Below are 23,201 nucleotides of genomic sequence, written 5' to 3'. Positions count from 1 at the left end.
CGTCGATAAATCTTTCGATTCTTCTATCGCAGTAACGATGTAATCGTACTTGTCAGTGAGGCTAATTAAAATTTTCTCGACTACCTTCTGATCAGAGATGTCTTCTCCATACGTCCGCATTTGGTTGACAACTTCGATGACTCGCGAGAAGTACTCCTTGATCTTCTCCGACTCCTTCATTTGAAGGTTTTGAAATTGTCTTCTTAGCGTCTGCAGCTTCACCGCTTTCACCTTCTCGGAGCCTTCAAACTCCTCCTTCAAAGTCTCCCATGCTTTCTTGGATGTAGTTGCTCCACTTATTCGTGGAAATAAACTTTCAACAACACCTTGTTGAATTAGAAACAATGCCTTAGCATCCTTCATTTGTTGTTGTTGTTGCTCCGGCGTCAATGCTCCTGTTGGCACCGTAAAATCTTTTTCGACGACATCCCACAATCCCTGCAAGAGTAGCAGCGTCCGCATCTTGATCTTCCACATGGCATAATTTTCTCCAGTAAATATAGGGACCATCGATTGCGCCATAGTTACATCAATACCTGAAGACATCGTCTTGAGATGCTTCTTATGTTACACGAACGCCCTTGTCTACTTCGCTAACTCGAACCTGAAGCTCTGATACCAAATGTTGGAAATTATTAGAATCGGATTGTGGATGATATCAGTAGAGAGGAGTTTATATAACTTGGCTTGTTTTATTTAATGGAGTACACAAGATTTTACAACTCTTATATATGCCTCACTATACTCTCTGATTCTATCTATTTTTTCATTGGCTTATTCACATGCGCTACATCCTATTTATAACACCATATGTCGGTGTTAGAAACTTCTACCTAATTCATTTAATTTCTACTGGACATTAGACTCTAGACTATACGGAATGCACTAATCTACAAAAGTCTAGAATTTATCCTACCGACATTGGTTTATAATTTTTCTTGAACAATCTAGAAGAAATATTTGGGCTAATTTGGGCCTTGACTTTTGGTGCTGTGTAATTCAACATGGATAGCATAGCGGCCTACGGTGCTACGGCTCAATATTCGAGTTTTCAAAATCCTAACGGTCGATCCGAACCGTTCATCTTATTCTCCATATTAATAAGTGTTTGGAGACCAAATTTTATATTTTTTGGAAATTTTTTACTATTTTTTTAGATAGGTAGAAAATAAAATATCTTAATGGTGCAGAATTTTTTAGATCAAGTGATTTTCTACCTAACTAAAAAAATAGTAAAAAATTTTCAAAAAATGTAAAATTTGGTCTCCAAACACTTATTAATATGGAGAACAAGATGAACGGTTCGGATCGACCGTTAGGATTTTGAAAACTCGAATATTGAGCCGTAGCACCGTAGACCTCTATGCTATCCATAGCACCCAAGCCTTACTCTATATATATATATATATATATATATGGAATCGGCGTGACAAGATGCTAGGGTTTTAAATTATCTTTCTCTGACTCAAACACAAAATTGAGCATGTTATTCAAAGAGAAATGAAGAAACATTTCCTTAGAAAAAGGACAAGAAATCATGAGGCAGAGAAGCTCAATAGACAGGATCGAGTAACTTGGAGAAAGGAAATCACAAGGAAACTATTATTAGGATAAGAAGGAAAATGAATGTAGGGAAAAAAAGGAATCAAAATGAGTTTTTGGTCCTTACCAAGAAGAATCCATATCCTAGATCCATCTGCTTTAAAGCAAGATCAACTGGTGTTAGGCCATTCCTGTTCATGATGCTCGAGTACACCATCTTCATTGATATCAGAAACCTCACAATGCCGTATTGTCCTCTTTCACTAGCTAAATGAAGTGGTGTATTTTCTTCATAATCCCTGGCATTGAGCATTCTCAAAAAGGTGTGATTATGATACATACGAAACATTATGTTTCCTTTTCCGCTTAGAATGGCAATGTGAAGAATGTTTCTTCCTTGGGTATCAAGTAATTCATCTGAGTCGGGAAATTGCTTTATCAGCTCCTTAATTATTGATGCTTCACCACACTTTGCAGCTGTGTGTATGGGAAATAAGCCATTCTCGTCTACCATGTAAGCTGCTTTTTTTATTTCATCATCTCCCAGTAAGAGCTTTACAGTCTCAAGATTGCCAACAGATGCTGCATAGTGAAGGGGAGTGCTTTTCTTGTCATCTACTTTAGTTGCAAGTGATTTGTTCCATTCCAAAAGTGCGCGCGTAATTCCTGTTGCATAACAATCAAGAAAAGGTGTTAGAATCTATAAATGAATCTAGGATAAATCGGATCTTGTTTGAATCAAATGTTACATGAGTAAGGCTTGGATAAATGATCGACTAATTTCAGTCAGATCTGTAGGTTTTGGTTGGAATTGGTGGGAGAAGAGTGACAAACAAAGGCATCCATCTAGGAATTGCTATTATTTTAGCAAGGCTATGTTCATAGACCATTCTTGGTCTAAACAATTAAATATAATTGATTTACATAAATCAAGATCGTTCAAATTTAGATTGCTTAATTGTTCCTTTGACTAGATGACCAGCATTGTTTAAAACTTTAAATGTCAAAGGTCAATTAATTAATGTACTTTGTAGTTCTCGGGATTTTAAAAAAATTCAAATGCATTTACATATTACTCAAATTCTTTGTAGAAACATATATATTTGGTTAATAGTAATTTTGAATATTTTTCCGGCATTTGTATATTAAGCAATTAAAAACTTTTAAGATTTTGATCTGAAAAGCAAAATAAAATTATGACAGAAAACAATACATACCGGTATATTCCAGTACAGCAAGATGTAGTGCAGTTTGTCCTTCTGGTCCTGCACTGGACACCCATAAAGTATAAGCTTCATCTGTGAAGAATGCAACTATGTTAAGTGCATTCATCATAGTTGCCAGGTACAGAGGAGATACACCCTTTGCGTCATCAATACCAGTTATGCTGGGTTCAGAAAGTATAAGCTTCTCCACTATATACCCGTGACCAACTCGCACCGCCTCATGCAGTGCGGTCTCACCGTGTATATTTCTTGCTGTTAGAAGGGTCTTCTTTACAGCCTGATCCTCTTCTTCAGCAAAAGATATCAAGCGGTCAACCATTCTATAGTTCCCGGCCTTCGCAGCACAATGGAGAGGAGTCTCTTTTAACCTATTGCATGACGTCAGCAAGGATCTGTTTCTCTGGTAGACTTCTGTTACGAAGTCTACATTATCTCTTCCGCGCTGCCATGTGAGCTTCCGGTTTGAACTAGCAGCAATATGTAATACTGTGTTGTCTCCAATTGTTACTCCATCCAATGGAAGCAAATCTAACACAATCAAATTGCAGCTTATTAAGATATGTCCAATTAATTTATTAAGTAAATAAATTTTGATTTTTGAGTAATCACAAGAAATTTCTATGTTGGTCAAAGCAAAAGACTCTCGAGCATTAATTTGACTCAAACACAGCTTGAACTTCAAATTATATGCTAAATTTGCTAACAAGAAGCCAGAGATGGAGTCTATATAAACAGGTAGGCTCAATGAAGCAAAAGTGTGGGGCTGAGGCTAGAACTGTTAGTTTTTTTGCTCCTGTACCATTCTCTTGTATGGTTGTAGTTAGTAGTTGGACAGTTCAGTCTGTGAAACAAGAGTTGAGTTGCTGCAACCCTTACAGTTTTGGGTTTTATTCTAGGCAAAAGGGGTTGAATTAGGATTTAATTGTTGTAAATACTAGTAATATCGTAATACAATTGGTTATCATCTCTTTTCTCTAAAAAAATTAAATAAATAAATAAATTCATACAAGCAAAAGAAAAAAAGATCTCCATTGAACGACTAGAGAGAACAATAACACACGTACATCATCCTCTTTACAAATAAGATGTTTTAACTTTTAAGAGCTCAATTTACTTGATAATTTATTATTGGTCTGTAATATTACCCAGTACTACTTCATTAAGAAAATCATCACTATAGCTTAAACATATTCACTTATCAGTAATAACGACATTGGAGGTTAATTAAGGAAAAGGGACATCCTACCAGAGACTATGATTGGAGCTACTTAGCAATATTACCTATCACTGTTATCAAACCCAGACCGGACAGGGCCATATAAACTGTAACCGTATTGGTTCATTATTAATAATCATATGTACATCAACTGAAAAAAATATAATGAACCGTCCTGGTTTTTTTTTAAACCGGATCCACTGAATCAAAAGCCCACGATTCATTATGATTATGTATAATTAATAGCATAGCTTTCCTATTGAACAACGTAATTATAACAAATGTGAAGAAGAAAATAATTAAGTAAGTTCACAAAATCTGCCAATATAATCTAATTTACATCTTTTTCTAATATAGACTCCATGAATTTGAAAGACAAACAAAAAAATTATTTGTCAAACATCTAATTTATATTTTAGGGAAAATTTCTAGTGTGCCCATGTAAAATTTTAAAATGGCCAATTTTCCCATTAAAACTTAATATTTTATTCAATATTTTCTGTTATTTATTTAATTATTATAGAAATTAAATTGACAATTATGTCCTTTATTTCAAATTCTTCCATCTCCTTTGTAACATTTGCAGTAATTATTACTTTATTCACCTGTAACGACGTGTATATGTCTAACCATTTGCCTACGTTGCAGCGTGCCATATTCATTGATAGCATTTGCTGTTTCAAGCAACAGACCATAACTCCATAAGGAGGATCTTTCAAATGCCACAGCCATAAAAAAATATATGTACAACAATAGTTTTCTTTACATAATATTTTTTTCTCCAGCGTTTCCCTACCGACACCAAAGGAGAAAAAAAAAAAAATCTGAAACCTAGATCTACTTAGCCGCCACTTCTCACTGCACACCTCTCCTTTCTGAGTTTTCACCTCCAACACAATGATACCTTTTTCTCTCTCGTCTTTACCTCTTTGAATGGAGAGGAGAATGAGGGGGAGGGGAGGGAGTCAAGCCGACCGGAGCCGAGAAAGTGGTAGTCGGAGCTCAGAGAGTAGAGTCTTCATCTCGATCGGAGTGCGACAGTTGAAAGAGCATATCCAATCGTGGAGCGATATGGAAATTAATATATATGTGGTGATTATGAGTGTATATTGTTGGCTTTTGGAGCCCTCAACTTACTCATTTGACTAGATTTGCAAAACATACATAATTGTTTTTTATAGTTTTTCTTTCTTTGGGACTAACATATATAAGTGGGATTAGAAGAGTAGATCTAGTAAAAAAACTAGATTTAGGAATTTAGATTGTGACTAAGGGTGATTAGAGTAATTTTGAGTAATTTGGAGGATTTCTTGAGAATAAAGGAGCTTGTATGGATGGAGAGTAGAGGAAGGGAAAGAAGGTGAAGAATATATAGAAGAAAACGAAATGGAATAGAAATGAATATTAACATATTTCATCTCTTCGTGTTTGCATGATTAATGAGAAAAATAAATTTTACTATATTTCATCTCTTATTTCTTGTTTGGTTGCTTAAAGTTTACAAGATTAATGAGAAATTTGGTGACTATTATAGGTTGTTATATATTTGTGACAAAGAAACTTGGATGAAAATTATATAGGTAAGATATAGAGTTGGACATTTGTGTCATTTTTCTGAAAATATTTGCAACAAAATTTATTTCTATCTGTTATACCTCAAATCGAGAGGGAAATCGATTCCATTGATTTTATTCATGCAAGGTTAAACATTTCACCTCCCGTATCATTTACCTCCAAAAAGATTTTGTTAAACAAACACAATTCGAGGAAAAAATTTCTTTCCTTTCCATTCCATCCCTTCCTCTACTCACCATCCAAACAAGATGTTAGGAATTAGAGTCATTTGACTAGTTGTAAATATATTTTTTATCAATTGAATAGTTAGTAGGCATAAAAGCCATGAACCGTAAAAAAGAAAACAATAGTTTTCTTTCCAAAAATATAAGAGAACAAAATCAATATTTTTGACAAAATAAATGTTGGAGATAAACTTTCAGAACAATTCAGATAGATAGAAATTAACTAAAATAAATCAAATTGAAATAGAGTTACTCGCATCGTACGAAGCACTATTTTTAGCGTAATCTGTCTCTATCATGTAAGATTCGGAATTGTTATCAAGATGATCCGGGGATGTTGCTCTTAGAGCATGACTATGGCAACGACTTGGAGATTAAATTTTACATTTTTTTGCAATTTTTTTACTATTTATTAAGTATTTTACAAAACCATTGTTTTTAGACAATTCTGGACCACTAGAAAACAACAATTTTATAAAAATACTTAATAAATAGTAAAAAAATTTAAAAAAAATGTAAATTTTGATCTCCAATCACATTTTAATATAGAAATCATGTTGAATGGTTTGAATCAACTGTTTGGACTTTAAAAATCACAAAACCGAATTGTTGTAAGATGTTGTAAGTGAATCCCTCCTCTTTAATTAAATGAATATCCTACGGATTTCACTAAAAAAAAAAAACTTACAAGCCGGTAGGCACACACATGCACACACTTAAAATTGGAATCCTACATCGTTAATTATCTAATTAAATCATAGCCTTGCTGATGCAAGTCAACAATTAGCATATATTTTATTAAGATTCATTTTCGAAAATTTGAACAAAAGCTTTGTTTTATTGGGAACTGAATTATATATTTTATTGGGAAATGAGAGAGGTGCCATCGTTTTATTGGGAACTGAATTATATATTTTATTAGCGCACTCCAATTTTGAATATTACAAATAGAGATTTTAAACAAATATATTGAATTGAAAATTTTGAGTTTTCAAACCTAAAATTTCAACAACTAATTTTTAAAAAACTTTCCTATTTTTTAAATGAGACAGGCTGGAATGTCACGACCCACAGAATAATTTAACGAGTCATGACGAAAGCATGTCTGGTGAATTATTCCGCAGATCGATGCTCTCATGCATGACCGCTGAATATAATTCAGCAGTCGTGGTATTTATTGAAAATGATAACAATAAAGCTAGGAAAAACAAGCTTTTCTTTAAAAAAAAAAAAAAAAAAAATCTGAGTTTCGAATTCGATTCATCCGATTAGTTTGAATTCTATGATCAATTTATTGGTTATGTTTCCAATTCCAATTTCTAAAACCATTCTATTGTTGTAACACAATTATAAGATCCAATCCTCATGTTATGTTTTGGAAGGATATATTAGAGAGCAGACGAAATTAATAATTATAACACCCATATGTGTGTTGGTTATGCATACACACTCAAAAGAAAAAACAAAACAAACATGAAAAAAGGACAATATTTATCTTAATAAAATTGTGTTGTTAAATTTCACCTTTAGATTGTAGAAAATCATCCAGCACCTCGAGATTTCCTTCCACTACAGCATCATACAGCTTAGGATCTAGTGGGATTCGTGGCGGCCGCCTTTCTTCTGGGGCATCTCTCGGACCGAAACTAGAGCTTTTGGCCTCCACCATTACATCGCATAGCATGGGATCAGTGTTTACCACCATGTTGTTAGTGTAATAATCTAGAAGTCAATAATAAGATAATTGTATCATATATATTTTGTTCATAAATTGAACGATTAATAAAAGATCATTTTGTTCCTTAAGTATTATTACATTTATGAATCATTTTGAGTTAATAACTGAAATTGTGAAAATTCATAATATAGATGATAAATACTCTTAATAGTCTCTAACCGAGGTAATTAGAATGAACACTAAATGACCATTTAAAGGTTATTATGTGGATTAAAAGATTGTTAAGTTTTACAGACCATAGACAAAGAGATGTCATTTTAATCACATAGATATATGCTACAGAACTTGGTATTTGACAGACCCTAAATGAAACATTAAATGTAATTGTGTTCATATCATTAATGTTTTCATTCAGTGTTAAGTTTTAAAGTATGAGGTATTTGTCTTTCCTACAAAAAAAAGTGTGTATTTGTGAGTGTTATCTAACACTATCCGTAAAAAGTAGCTATAACGGTGTCATTTCAATATACATGACTTATGCGGAGGAAGAGATGTTCACCAAGAGTACTATTGTCCCTCGTATTACTATACGAGTAATAATATCACTAGGCCCCTTGATAGAGTAAGGTTATCTGCATGCAGTATGATTACAAGAGTAATCATATTTGATAATCTACTCAAGATAAAAAAAAAAATATTAAGTTTGCAAAGATGACACACATCTACCTTGAAACTGATCTGATACTATGAGAAGAAATAATTAACACGAGTAAATAGTTTTTTGGATCGTGATATTGTACTATACAAAATCATCTGTGTAATTGGATGGTTATAATGCATTCTGCCAGGTGCCGCTTATTATTTGTAAAAGTTAAAACAATTTTAATTATATTTATCAACATAACACAAATCTAATTGGGTCACACTGCATAAGAAGTAATCAGAGAATCTTATCGTTAATTATAAATAGTTATAATTAATAATGAGATGGTTTATGATTAATTATTTGATTAAATATAAATGTCATAAAGATGATAAACTTAAACATATTAAAATTATAAGCGTGTATGACACGTTGTATAAATTTACCGAAACAACAATCGCAAGAAATATAATTGTTTAGAACAATTATATAGATATTAGATGGATTATAAATGTTAATAATGAATTAATATTTTGGGCTTAAAACCCATGTGAATTTAGGCCTTAATTATATTTAGAATTTAATTAAAAGCCCAAATTAAACAATTGAATTTGGGCCGAGGGCATTTTGGTCATTCCACTTCAAAACCGACCTTGTGAGGGGCAAAATGGTAATTTGCAAATTGACCCTATGGGGTGTGAGAGAGAAAATTACTAATTTACTTCTGATAGTTCATGTCTGATTGATTCGAATATATATTTTCTCTCTCTCATGTTTTTGCTCCCAAATAGTGTTTCGATTTATTAGAAAAGAAAGTTATACATAATCCACGTATATTCTTGCGAGTTGTTGAATAGTGTTTTTGTGAAAGTCGCGGTATTTCTGTTTTTGCTCATTGTTGTGAATCAATTTTTCCGCGAGTCGTGATCGGAGAGTGTTTTTACGCCTCCTGTGAATAGTGTTTTTGCGAATACCGCGGGTTCAGTATTTCTGGCAAAAGAAATATCCTCCCTCTGGTTATTCCTGGTGGATAACCTATAGAGACATCAGACATCTGGGGCTCTGAGATGAGTCAGACTTCAATCCAATTGGAATTTGAAAACAATGTATAAATGTTATCTTAATTTATTTAATTGTTAAATAGATTTAGTTTTAGAAATCAATTAGAGAGTAAATTCTCGGAGGATTAAGAAGGTTTTGTTAAGGAAAGACTGGAAAATGAACTCTCAGTTGTCTTTCCGACGAATCCCTTTTAATCCTCGGCTTGAGTTAGAAGTACAAATTCTTTTTTACAATCTTTCCGCAACTTAAGCATAAGCAAAGAGAACAGCCGTTTCCCTACACATGTCATCAATAGCTGGTCAAAAACCGGACACAGTTAATTATTATTATGTATAATTAATAGCATAGTTTTCCTATTGAGCCACATAATTAAAGAAAATGTAAAGAAGAAAATAAGGAAGTGCACAAAATCTGCCAATCTTTTATAGAATCTAATTTTGGACGAGCCGAAAACGGTAGCTCTACAGTACCCTCCTATCTCTTCTTCATATGATCCATATTTAATGGTTAGATTTGCTTCATTTTCATCCGACGGTCTGCCTCGAGCTTTCCGAGGCCTCTCCTCTCTTTTGCCATCCCTCTCTCACTCAAATTCGATTCTCTTCTCCTCTCCCAAATTGGACCAACCCTATCTCTTCTCCGTTCAATTGAGATCAACTGTCTAGTCCGCCTCTCCTCCATAATCTCTTCTTCTCTTTCCCCAGACCTCTTTCTTTACCTCTTTGTTTTGTGGCAAAAGAGAAACTCTAACCCACCTTTCTTTTGCCGCTCTAGCTCTCGACATCTCTTTCTCTCTCCCCGTTGGGCTCTGAAGGTTTGTTTTTCTCTTTTTCTGATAGATAGATTTTCTTTCTTTTTTATTTCGTCTGTTGTATTATTGTGTGTGTGTGTGTGTTTTTTTTAAATGCTTTCTGTTATCAACAATTGAGATTACTCCTCTCATGGTGTACTGGATTGAGGTCTAACAATTGTGCTAAATTTTACTATTTGGGGATAAATTTAGTGTCTTCTGCAATTGCCGCAGCAACTGTTTCCTCTGCCTCCACTTGTCTGCAACCTTCTCCACGCCAAATCCTCACCTACCGTGAGTGTAAGGTAAGCCTTCTATATAACTCTTCAGAAAAAGTTATGAAAGAACTATATTGGAGAGAACTTTTTCCATCTCAGCTATGTATTTAGTAATTTGGTAGTTGATACAGTTTATGCTCTTTTTTATTTGTAGTTACTTTTCTAATTTGAAAATAGATGAGCTCATGTTTATCACTTGATATTACAGGATTTGAAAGTAAGTGACAAAGCAATATGACATGAAGCTCTATCTTGATATGTTCATGACAGTTAGGAAAATTTTAAAAGTGCAAATATGCAATGTAAATAACTGATTTACATTAAAATTTTACTAGATAAAATAGATTTGCAATAATGAGTGGTGTAATAGTGTAAGGACTGCACTTTCTGTTTTTAGTTTAAATAGTTCTTGCAAATAACCTCAATATATCATGTTTAGACAAAAATTATAATTAAACCCAAAAAAAGAGAGTAAGATATGGTCTTGACTATTGGTAGGCGTATTTTCTGTGGTTATACAGGAAACAATTATTGATGCCGGTATGTATGATGGTAAAGTTGGCAAAATTTGTGCAATCTCTGCTCTGAAGTCTTTGAATATCAGTGGAAAGCTTGAGAAATTGCAAAGACCAATTACGGTATTAGTTTATTGTGGTTCATGACGTTCGTTTGTAATGCAAGTAGTGATTGATTATTGTACAACAACCCGCATACAAATAGATTATAAGGCAAGTTTTATAAATTGACAAAACTGAATGCCTCAGGCCCTCAATAGCTATAGATGGATTATGTGTTATATGCAAGAAAATCAATTTGATAAGCAAAACCTCTACTTTTAGTGCTACATATCTGTATGTGTGATATCATCATAATACTTGCTCTTTGATTTTTTTTTTTTTTAATATCTATAGAACTTAAATCTTACGTTAATTCAGGTTATTGCATTTAGCAATGAGGAGGGTTAGGTTCCAGTCATCTTTTTTAGGAAGTGCTACTGTAGCTGATAAGTCTACCAAGATATATTCTACAAGTATATGACAAGAGAGTGATCTCTAAATCTATTTAGTTTAAGAGAAAATGGACTAATAATTAATTTTTAAACAACAATAGAATATTAATATTGTTTTCATATTTCTTTTGTATTATCCTTCTATATATGTAAACTAACACTTGCATCATGAGTACAATTTTTCTTATGTTACAAACAACCTATCTCCATTAATTATCCTTGCCGAAGCAAAGCGAGGTGTTATGCTAGTATGATCTAATTTAGATCTTTTTCTTCCTATACAGACTCCATGAATTTGAAAGACAAAACAAAAACAGAAATAATCTGTCACTCAACATCTTATATTTGTTTCCTTCATTTATTTAAAAAAAAAATATGAGTTTCCAATGTGATTCTCTCAATTTCAATAAATTATATGATCAACTTATTGATTGTGCTTTCAATAGTTCCGATTTCCAGAACCGTTCTATTGTTGTGACAAAATTATAAGATCCAATCGTAATAATGTTTTGTTTCAAAGGATATATTAGAGAGTTGACGTAATTAATAATTATAACCCATATGTGTGTTGGTTATGCATACACACTCAAAAGAAAAAAAAAAAAAAAAAAACATGAAAAAAGGACAATATTTATCTTATTAAAATTGTGTTGTTAAATTTCACCTTGAGGTTGCACAAAATCATCCAGCACCTCGAGATTTCCTTCCACTACAGCATCATCCAGCACCTCGAGATTTTCTTCTGGGGCATCTCCCGAAACCGAACTAGAGCTTTGTGCCTCCATCACAGCACCTTCTATACTCTCCAATGGAGGTACAGTTGGTACTTGAGACCCAACTGCAGTTAATCCATCACAGTTGGCACGATCAGAAGCCATTGGGACAATGTGTTGTGCAACATCTCCTGAAGCTTGCTCCAAAGGTTCAGATGTGGTATGGGGATCAGTCTTTACCACCATGTCATCAACAGCTGATTAATTTGTTATGGTTAGTGGCAGAGTCTGATGACTATTATTGTTTGAATCAGTTATTGACATGGGGGAAGTAATTTTCGAGGTGGACAGAAGAAATTGGTAAATGATGTTCTAAAAAAATGAGAGATTTCGATTCCAAGAGAAAAAGATGGGCTAATAAAGAACTTAATTAACAAAAAGATAGATTTTACGCATGCACAAGAGGTTAAGAACTTAAGATGCGAGAAAGAGTGTGAAATAATTAGGATTTTCTTTGATAGGTGTATGAGACATATACATTAGTAAAACAGAGAATTTTCCTAAATGCTTAACCCCGAGGATTTCTAGCCTTAATGAACCTATGCTTACTGAGCTACTGGGTACCAAAATAAAAGAGAAATTTATGTATATACATATTATAACGAGCAAAGCTAGTATGTGTTGTGCTCACTAAATGATCAAATTGCTCTGTCAATTGTTAACCCTCTGTGACAGCTGATCTCCTTCTCTCTTCGTCTGGGCCAAGTCAATAATTAAGGGTTTAAACGGCTATCTCCAAATCAATAATTAAGGGTTTAACGGCTATCTAGTTCTGAATCAACAATTAATTGTTTAACGGCCATCTCCAAATCAATTTTATCGCATGATCTTGGTCTTGGTGTCTAGATGCACGCATACCAAGAACAAAAATTTATAATTAAACTCAAAAGTTAATTTTTTTTATTAAATTTGTCAGAGTGCTCTTGGTGTATTAGAGATGCAGGAATAAGCCACGTGGGATTTACACAAGTTTTGCAGGAATAAGCCACGTCAGTGTTATAAATAACGGTATGTATTTGTCGGACGGATGGAGTACCACTAAGCAATTAATCGATATGTAATCAAGTAATTAAAATTTTGCGGATAATTTTGTGTTTTCATTAAATTATATGCCTATACTTGTTATTATTAAAAATGATTAATATAACTCATCAAACTTATTTTTAACTTAGTTTTATGAGTGAGTCTATGGTACTATGCATATTACAATTTGGCCCGTGCTACGGCTCAATATTTGAGTTTTCAAAATCCTAACGGTCGATCCGAACTGCTCATCTTGTTCTCCATATTAATATGTGTTTGGAGACCAAATTTTACATTTTTTTCAAATTTGTTTACTATTTTTTTAGATTTATTGAAAATCACTATTTTTGGATGCACTAGTGGAAAATATGGAATCAGGATTGGTTATATACGCATATTAGTATCAGAATACAACCGATCCTGATGAAGGAGATACTGATACTACACTAATCTGGATCGGTTAAATAACCGATCCTGATAGTTACTATCAGGATCAGTTGTTTACAAACAACCGATCCTGATGTTATATTGGATCTAAAAAATATTTTTTTTATTTGGCCAGCTTCCATATATATTTGCTGGCCAGCATAAATTTTTTTTTTATTTACCATTAATTTATTGGAGCTCAAAACCAATGAACTATATCCAAGTTTGTTGATTCCCGATTGTCCCAATACCCTATTTTTGGCTACGTAAATATTAGTCCATACTTGAGAAATTACCATGACTAATTTGTAATAAAAAAGTAACTAAAAAAGGTGAAAATAAATCTATCAATAATAGAACCAGCAGTGAATAATTTTACCAGCTCAACTTGTTGCTAGCCTGCTACGTACCAATTTGGTTGGGAGGAGAAGTCGTATTGGTAGAAAAACGAGGAAAGTAGGTGAAGAGGAGGGGAATAAATAAGAAGCGCAAGAAGGAAATAAATAAGCTATTGGAAAAAAAGGAGGATTACAAAATACAAACTTGGTAAAATTACCTTTTTTTGACATGATCGAGACAGAGATCACTAAGTTGAGAGGCGCTGGAGACAGACAAAGAGAGACGTCGGAGGAGTTGAGAGGCGGATTTGATTTTTGCTAAGTTAAAAATGAGAGGCGCGAAATGAAAATAAGAACCCTAGAAGAGGGAGAGACTGAGACTGAGATAGAGACGGAGGAATTGAGAGGCGGGTTTGATTTTCGTTAAGTTGAAAAGGCGCGGAATGAAAATAAGAACCCTAGGGAGTTATCAGGATCGGTTGTTTGTAAACAACTGATCCTGATAGTATTATGATCGGTTGTTTACAAACAACCTATCCTAATAGTTTATTTATTAGGAAGAAACAAAGCAATTATTAGTTTCAATTTAATTTCGAATTTAGTATATATATTTTTCTTAAAATAATTTGAACAAAATAGAAAAAAATGTGTATGCACTTATACGCACAAAAAATTGTTGAATTAAAACAGTTATTTGTTATTGTCTTTGATTTTCTATTTATTATTTGCTTTTCTAGTGTTCAATCTTATAACATGTCACCGTTATAACGCACAGGCAAAATCTTTTATAAGAAGATAGTGTATTAGATATCATCTTATATATATATATATATATATATATATATAGAGAGAGAGAGAGAGAGAGAGAGAGAGTAAGGCTTGGGTGCTATGGATAGCATAGAGGCCTCTATGCTACGGCTCAATATTCAAGTTTTCAAAATCCAAATGGTCGATCGGAACCGTTCATCTTATTCTCCATATTAATATCTGCTTGGAGACCAAATTTCATAATTTTCTGAATTTTTTTACTATTTATTAAGCCACTTTGAAAATCGCTAATCCAACGGTTTTACTGTTTTGTGCAGCCACCGTTGGATCAACAATTTTGTAAAATACTTAATAAATAGTAAAAAAATTCAGAAAAAATGTAAAATTTGGTCTCCAAGCAGATATTAATATGGAGAATAAGATGAACGGTTCCGATCGACCATTTGGATTTTGAAAACTTGAATATTGAGCCGTAGCATAGAGGCCTCTATGCTATCCATAGCACCCAAGCCTTACTCTATATATATATATAGAGAGAGAGAGAGAGAGATGGGCTATGGTGCATTGCAATGCATAGGCCATGGTGTGCATTGGACCATAAATCACCGATTCAAAGTCCAAATGACCGATCCAAACCATTCATCTTGTTCTCCATATTAATATGTGCTTGGAGACCAAATTTTACATTTTTTGGAATTTTTTTACTATTTATTAAGCCACTTTAAAAATCGCTGATCCAACGGTGACTGTTTGGAACAGTAAAATCAGAAGCCACCGTTGGATCAGAAATTTTCAAAGTGGCTTAATAAATAGTAAAAAAATTCCAAAAAATGTAAAATTTGGTTTCCAAGCACATATTAATATGGAGAACAAGATGAACGGTTTGGATCGGTCATTTGGACTTTGAATCGGTGATTTATGGTCCAATGCACATCATGGCCTATGCATTGCAATGCACCATAGCCCATCGATCTCTCTCTCTCTCTCTCTCTCTCTCTCTCTCTCTATATATATATATATATAGATAGATAGATAGATCAAAATAGTTTATTTGTTTTATTCCAATAAACAAACCGAATATGAAATTATTATACTAACACAATTAGTGAGTTTAGGCAATTTCTATTTGAAGTAATCAACTACAAAAGTATATATACATCATATTCCGATTTTGAAATCAGATCTTGATTACTGGATGAAAGGCAAAAGTTGAAACAAATTATATGATTGCAATTGAATAAATACAAAAAAGAGAGTAATTACGGATTTTAATATCTTTAAAGAACTAAATTTTCAGATTTTAATTAAGTAATACTTATTCATAAATTTATAGAATTTATAACGAAATTGATTCTACCAACAAGATCTAACTTATCATCTCCTAATCTATTTAATTTATTCAACAAATTAAATAATAGAATGTTTAATTAGCTTGATGCATTAATTTTTAACACAAAAGAGAGGAATTTGAATAACCCTTCGGTGGTTGTGAAAAGAAAAAGAGTGAATTAAGAGAGATGTGCCTGGAAGGGTTACTAATTTTAAATGAAAAAGGAAATTGCTCCTATTGAAAGGAATAATATAAATTTGCAAATTTCATTTTCTTAATGCTTTGAATTAATTAGAGGCTTCTCATTTGAACCGTCGGATGATTTTTTTTGTAACATACAATTTTAGAATTGATTGAAACATCTTAAAAAAATGGCTATCATTAGAAGCAATATAAAGGGAATAAAATAAATTTGGCCAAATCCGTAATTTAAGAACCAAACAAAAATTATAATTTTATTATTTCATTCTTATAATTTTTTTTTATTAACCGTTGTGTTAATTCAGAAACATTTTTTTATTAAAAAAAACTTATATAGTAATACACAATATTATAAATAAAAATAATTTAAAAATAGAATAATATTGAGTTATTGACACAATTTTTTTTCTTAGATCGATGTAACGGAATGTTACAAATGATTTCCACTGGCACTTTTATATGCCATCCTAGTTGTAATACGTTTGATATATAAACCATAATTTTTGTACCCTCTGGACATCTAATATATAAATTATTTTTAGAGATGGAAAAGTTGTAAATGATGTGGGTGATTTGGATGATACAGATGATAATGATATTGTGATTAGATGGATCCGTCATGAAATTACAACTCTAGAGAGAATTGCTGAGGCATACTCTCTTGTTATTGAGAGAATAATATATATTGGTTGAGAAATATTAATTTAGAATTCAAAGAGAATTTAATTCAACAAAAAAAAATTGTGTCTCCAATAATAAAAGTCCTTTGATAGTAGCAACCGAAGATTCCGGAATAGATTACTCTATCAAACTGCTGTTGCTGAATTTTAATTCTCATCATACATATGTACTTTATATCCCATACAATTATTTTTGCAATGTCTTTTGATAAAAAATATGTGTAATGTACATGATAAAATATAAATATTTATTGCAGATGGTGCAAAAATAATGTATGTATTAATATTTGGATATGAAGTTTATGGATAAATCATAGAATGTTTCTTTCTTAAATTTTCAAATTATTAACAGTAATATTTTTTTCTTAAGTTTATGGATACTATCAAGGATCGGTTGTTTACAAACAACTGATCTTGATAGTATAACTATCAGGATCGGTTGTTTGTATCTGGATCGGTTCTAACAAACAACCGATCCTAATAGTTTATTTATTAGGATCGGTTGTTTATAAAAACTGATCTAGATAGTTATTAGGATCAGTTGTTTCATATAACTGATCCAGATAGGCCAATCCTGATTCTAGTTTTTCCACTAGTGATGGTCCAGAATTTTTAGATCAAGTGATTTTCTAAATATGTAAAAAAATAGTAAAAGAATTTCAAAAAATGTAAAATTTGATCTCCAAACACATATTAATATGGAGAACAAGATGAACGGTTCGGATCGATCATTAGGATTTTGAAAACTCAAATATTGAGTCGTAGCATGGACCAACCCGTGATATGCATAGTACCATAGACTCACTCTAGTTTTATTGTTAATTAATAAAATTTTAAAAATTATCATCTACAAAATCTCAAATAAGACAAGACAAAGTATAGTACATATAAAAAACAAATGCAGAAAAAAAAAAAAAAAAATGGCCAACTAATTGGTTATTTCTTACGGAAACGGACCATTCTTAATGATTTGGACACAACCAACAGCTAATTGGTTCATTAGTAAAGGCTAAACGGCTCTTTTTTACAACACTAATTTGCCAGTAGTAGAAGCTCAAAATTATGAATCAAAATTACAGCAGTTGAATTTGGCAGTAGTAGAAGCTCAAAACTTCAACCATGCATACTGCTGATAAAATCAGCGGTAGCTAGTGTGATTTTTTGAGATTTTAGTAATATAATGTTATGTTTGAATTTTGTATTATTTTATGTTATAAATAAATTTAATCACCGCATAGAAGCTATATTTATATGTTGTTCTATCGTGTCTAGTCTAATTCAATAATTACTGCATCTAATCTATAGAGATCAAGCTGCCCAACTATTTAATACCCTTATTATTAGTTTATTACCATAAAAGATTTTCTTCATTTAAGTTTTAAAATCATAACCTCTAATATAGAAACCATATGCCTTTAACATTAATAAAAAACTAGTTCTTATCAATTATCATAATAATTATTGAAGATAAAATTTCACGGTAAGTCTGGCTCTGTACCGATGATAAATTTAATTACAATTTTTAGAAGTTTACGTCCAACACCCATAACGGCAAAATCTAAGCCCATGCAGAGGTCGATGCAATGATATTTGTTGCATTTTTCTCATGTTTGATGTCTTCATATAACTATTTTGTTGCTTACACTACAAAAGATTGGTATTTTTCGCGAAAGTAAAAAATAACTTTTCGCAACGGAGTACTATCATAAATGTATTTTTTCTCTCGCAAAAAGTAGGTACTTACCTTGTTGTTGTATTAATAACACTTGATAATCTTGAATAATTCTGTGTTGGACCACCATTATTTAATCAAGTCTTAATAGTCATATATCACCGGTTTCTTAAACTATAACATAAAAAAATAAAATAACCAAGCAAAACAAAACACATTTGATTGAGCTTGGTTTAACTCAGGACAAAACCATTTTTTTTTTTCCTTTCAATTTTAACCCATTTACCAATGCACATATGAAATGGACAAAAGATGGTGGAAAGCCAAGTACGTGGGGTCCATGCACGTGTTTTTCATTACAGTAGTTCAATATAAAATGGGGTACTCCTAGGGCTGGCAAAAAAATTCGAGGTTCGTGATTCGATTCGGGTTTGATTCGAGTTTAATTCGATTAGAAATGGGTTCGAATTGAAACGAATCAAACCAGATTCGGTTCAGAATTAATTCAAACCAAACCCAAACCTAGCCTGGTTCGATCGAAATGGGTTCGATCATTTTTATGGTTCGAATCTCATAATAACATTGGCCGTCCATTTACCTGATGAAATTAAAATCCAAGATAGAGAGTCATAATTTAACTTAGCCGACACTCCCTCGCTCTCAAATCTCAAACCTAGTTCTCTCTCCACCTCTTCCTAACTCACTCTCCCTCTAGCTCTAAAATCTAGCCGACGCTCTCGGCGACTGGCTGTCTCTCCGGCTGTCACTCCTCTCTTCGGCCTAGATGACTGTCTCTCCTCTCTCTTCGATCGTCTCTCATAGTTCATACCAGAAAAGCCGTCTCTGATTTATTTTTTTATGAACAATTTTTCAACTTAAAAACACTCATTTCATAGTTCATACTGATAAAAGGAAGCCATGTGAATTGTCCCGCGAGAAAAAGTTAATGTATAAACTACCGGTATAACTAGGACTGCTAAAAAATAATTTAGTTCGTGATTCGATTCGGGTTCGATTCGAAAAATGTGTAGTTCGAAATGGGTTTGGTTCGAAATGGGTTCGATTCGAAACGAATCAAATCAGGTTCGGTTCAAAATTAATTCAAACCAAACTCAAACCTAGGGTAAGTTCGGTTCGGTTCGATCGGTTCATTGCCACCCCTAGGTACTCCCAATCAAATATAATTTTCATTAGCATAGGCGTATTTTTTTATTATCATACGCCTAAACAAAGATTATTCTAATAGTGAAGCATTTTTGGTCAAAACCAAAAGTACAGATGTATATTTGTAAGTTTGATAATTAATTCAATTTTTATTATTTTTGTATCGATTTGTTGCTTAGAACTGATAGAGAAGTGTCACATTTATTCTAGAGAGAATTTTATGTATACCCCTCAAAAACCTCGAAATTACATTTTTTTTCCCCCTCTAAAATTCTTAATATCATATTTGAAGCCCCAAAAGCATGCCCGTGTTGTGGCACTAATTAATACTGGGATTTTTCTCGACTTCATGGTGACTAAGTGGTTGTCGTCATGTTATTTATGAATATATAACATCAGGTTTGTTTTTTTAAATAACATCAAATTTAAATATTTCAACGAAACAAACACACTATATTTCGTTTTTATGAAAAATAACTCCACCATGCTTACTACAGAATAACATATTTTAGTGAAAAGTCCACGGTTCATTATAGCAAATGCAAAGAGGCAAATAAGGAAGTGCACAAAATCTGTCAATATGAATAAATCGATAAAATTTTCAGAAAATTTAGATAGTTGGGTAAATTAATAAATAAAATATATCAAGTTAAAACAATGTAATTCGGACTTTTAAATAAATCGATATATACAACGTTGTTAGGTTTTCATAATATAATTAAATCTTTCTGTTGTATTTTTATTTTTAATCTTAAGATGTGATTAAAACAAAATAATAAAAACAGTGGACTATTTACTAATATTAGTAATTTAACTTTTAAAGAAAGAAAATCATAAAATAATATATGAGAGAAATAGATTTTAAACAAAATAACATATTTTATAAACATAACTTTTAAGGGAAAAAATATCCTATCATAAGATATGAGAGAACCATTTTTTAAAGGAAATATTCAATGCAGAGTAAAATTGTCTATATATTAAAATATTTAAATAATTTTGTGTTATTAAAATAAAAAGTAGTGTTAATATCATCACACCTTTTTATTCCTATATAGACCTCATGAATTTAAAAGACACAAAAAAACAAAAATTATCTGTCAATCAAGATCGAATTTATATTTTGGGAAAAATTTCTACTGTACCTATGAAACCTTCTAAAACAGCAATATCCCCTGTTATTTATTGGATATTTTACTTATTATTTTAAAAATTAAATTGACAATTATACCCTTTATTTCGAACTCTTCTCTCTCCTTTGTAATTTTTGTAGGAATTATTAGTTTATTCACCTGTACCGATGTGTATAGTATGTCTAACCATTTGCCTTCATTGCAGAGTGCCACATTCATTTATAGCATTTGCTTTTTCATGCAACAGACCATAAGGAGGACCTTTCAAATGCCACTAACTTTAAAAATTATATGAACAACAATAGTTTTATTTTCAATAATGGAAGAAAACTTCACCGCTGTGTAGCACAGCCTTTAAAAAAAAGATAATTTATCTTATCAAAATTGTTTTGTTGAATTTTACCTTGAGATTGTAGAAAATCATCCCGCACCTCGACATTTCCTTTCACTACAGAATCGTACAGCTTGGAATCTATTGGGATTCGTGGCGGCTGCCTTTCTTCTGGGGCATCTCTCGAACTAGAGCTATGGGTCTCCATTGCACCTTCTATACTCTCCAATGGAGCTACAGTTGGTACTTGAGATCCAACTGCAGTTACTTCATTACCATCGGAATGATCTCCTAGAGCTTGTACCAAAGGTTCAGATGTGGTATGGGGATCAGTCTCTACAGCTGATGAATTTGTGATGAATAGTGGCAGAGTCTGATGACTGTTATTATTTGAATCAGTTATTGACACGGGGGAAGTCATTTCAGAACTTCTGAGTTTTGCAATTATATTGAAGGTTTGCTTGTATAAAGCAGCAAGGCCAATCCTGTATATATATAGCTGATCCAAATGTGACTTGAGTTGAAAATAAATATGTGGCAATTGATATATACTACAATTATCCCGTATATCAAAAGTGACTGGGTGTGGATCTAATTTAAAAAGGGGAAAATTGGTTATTTGCCACTTCAAAACTTTCAAATTGTAAAAATATCATCCCGAAATTTAAAATTATAAAAATGCCACTCCAAACTTCATTAATTTGTAATTTTGTCACTCCAAATAATTAATTACTAAAATGTTCTCCCTTCTTCTTCTCCTCTTCTTCTTCTCCTGCCTCCTCTTGGAGAACTTGAGCAAATAAGGAAGGTAAAGGGGAGCGGGGGCTTCTCTAATTCTGTTGTCTAAGTCGGTGATTGTTTACACCATCCGATTCTGCATCAAAATTCATACGATGGGAGATGCTGGATTTAGATTTGAGGGAGCGCTTCAATAAATTAAATCAAAAAATAGCGGTCAGCAAAAGGTTTTCTTCTAAAATAGTCTTAATACGGCTTTTTTTTAAAGCATCGAACAATTTTAGAAAATCACAAAATATCATAATTTTTTGTCCGATTCTACCATACACTTATCTTTATAGTTTGTTGCAAGTTGCTAAACTTGGGATTTCTTTTTAGTAAAGAAATTAGGCGTCATTTGCCAAAATTTGTACCCTTGAGTGTGCGCCAACTGATATTTTATCTTCACTGATAACTTATACGCCAACTGGTACAACATCTCTTCTTGTACCAGTACTGGCATCGGTTGTACCGGTACAGTTCATATTGCTACAAACAACATGTAGATCTCCGGAAAGGCATAATCAAAATCAATAATACTGGGTTGGTTTTGAGGTTCCAAGTACTGATCGTGCATTATACTTCAACAAATTAATTAAAAACGAAAAGGAAAAAAATCAACTGTAGAAGTATCAAGTATCCTCCTGGAAAATTCGCTAAAATTATGATCCCAGGTTTCTCCAAAGTAAACATATCTCACAAAACTCTAATCGTACTTTTCTGATCAAACAGAGATCAGGATTGCTCGATAAATACGATGCTACCCCAAAAAGTTCTGAGCTACCGTATTCGCAGTGGTAGAGGAGGAGAAGAAGAGGGCATTTTAGTCATTAATTATTTGGAGTAGCAAAATTACAAATTAATAAAGTTTGAAGTGGAATTTTTACAATTTCAAATTTTGGGATAGTATTTTTACAATTTGAAGGTTTTGGAATGACAAATAACCAATTTTTCACTTTAAAAAATATTACGCAATATATGTATAAAAGCAATGAAATTAAAAAGGTTTCGAGCAAAGGCACATGATCTCTATGTGAGAGGTCATGAGTTTGAAACCCGAATGGAGGACATTTGTTGTAATAACAAGGGTATTAAATAGTTGGGTGACTTGAGCTCCAATCTTTACTCAAAAAAAAAAAAAAAAAAACAAAGGGTTTCGAGCACAATCATATTGCAGCTAAAGTTATATATATTGATCAAAGTCGAGTTTCGAGCATTATTTTAATTCAAACGCAGTTTGAAACTTTGATTTATATTTTAAATTGTGATCAACAATGAAAAAGATATTAACAGGGAAATCATTGCTCGTCGAAGAAATATATAATTAAGTCAATAATTAATT

The 23,201-nt window shown here is 32.4% G+C and overlaps 2 protein-coding genes across 2 annotated transcripts in view; both read right to left on the bottom strand.

Moving 5' to 3' along the window:
• The window catches only part of LOC144546257 (uncharacterized), an 83,990-nt gene that overhangs the window by 5,735 nt on the left and 55,054 nt on the right, over positions 1–23,201 (bottom strand). The window contains exon 4 of the mRNA XM_078294796.1: positions 1,670–2,208. Coding sequence (XP_078150922.1) covers positions 1,670–2,208 — 539 coding nt within the window. The remainder of the gene's footprint in view (positions 1–1,669; positions 2,209–23,201) is intronic.
• The window catches only part of LOC144546096 (uncharacterized), a 62,016-nt gene continuing 41,551 nt past the window's right edge, over positions 2,737–23,201 (bottom strand). The window contains exons 2-3 of the mRNA XM_078294627.1: positions 21,155–21,298; positions 2,737–3,296 (exon numbers count right to left, since the gene is read on the bottom strand). Coding sequence (XP_078150753.1) covers positions 2,737–3,296; positions 21,155–21,290 — 696 coding nt within the window. The 5' untranslated portion in view covers positions 21,291–21,298. The remainder of the gene's footprint in view (positions 3,297–21,154; positions 21,299–23,201) is intronic.

Source organism: Carex rostrata, chromosome 29, assembly GCF_964058835.1.
Source record: "Carex rostrata chromosome 29, lpCarRost1.2, whole genome shotgun sequence".
Classification (NCBI taxonomy): domain Eukaryota; kingdom Viridiplantae; phylum Streptophyta; class Magnoliopsida; order Poales; family Cyperaceae; genus Carex; species Carex rostrata.
The sequence above is the reverse complement of the archived record's forward strand: the minus strand, read 5'-3'. Positions and strand labels throughout refer to the sequence as shown.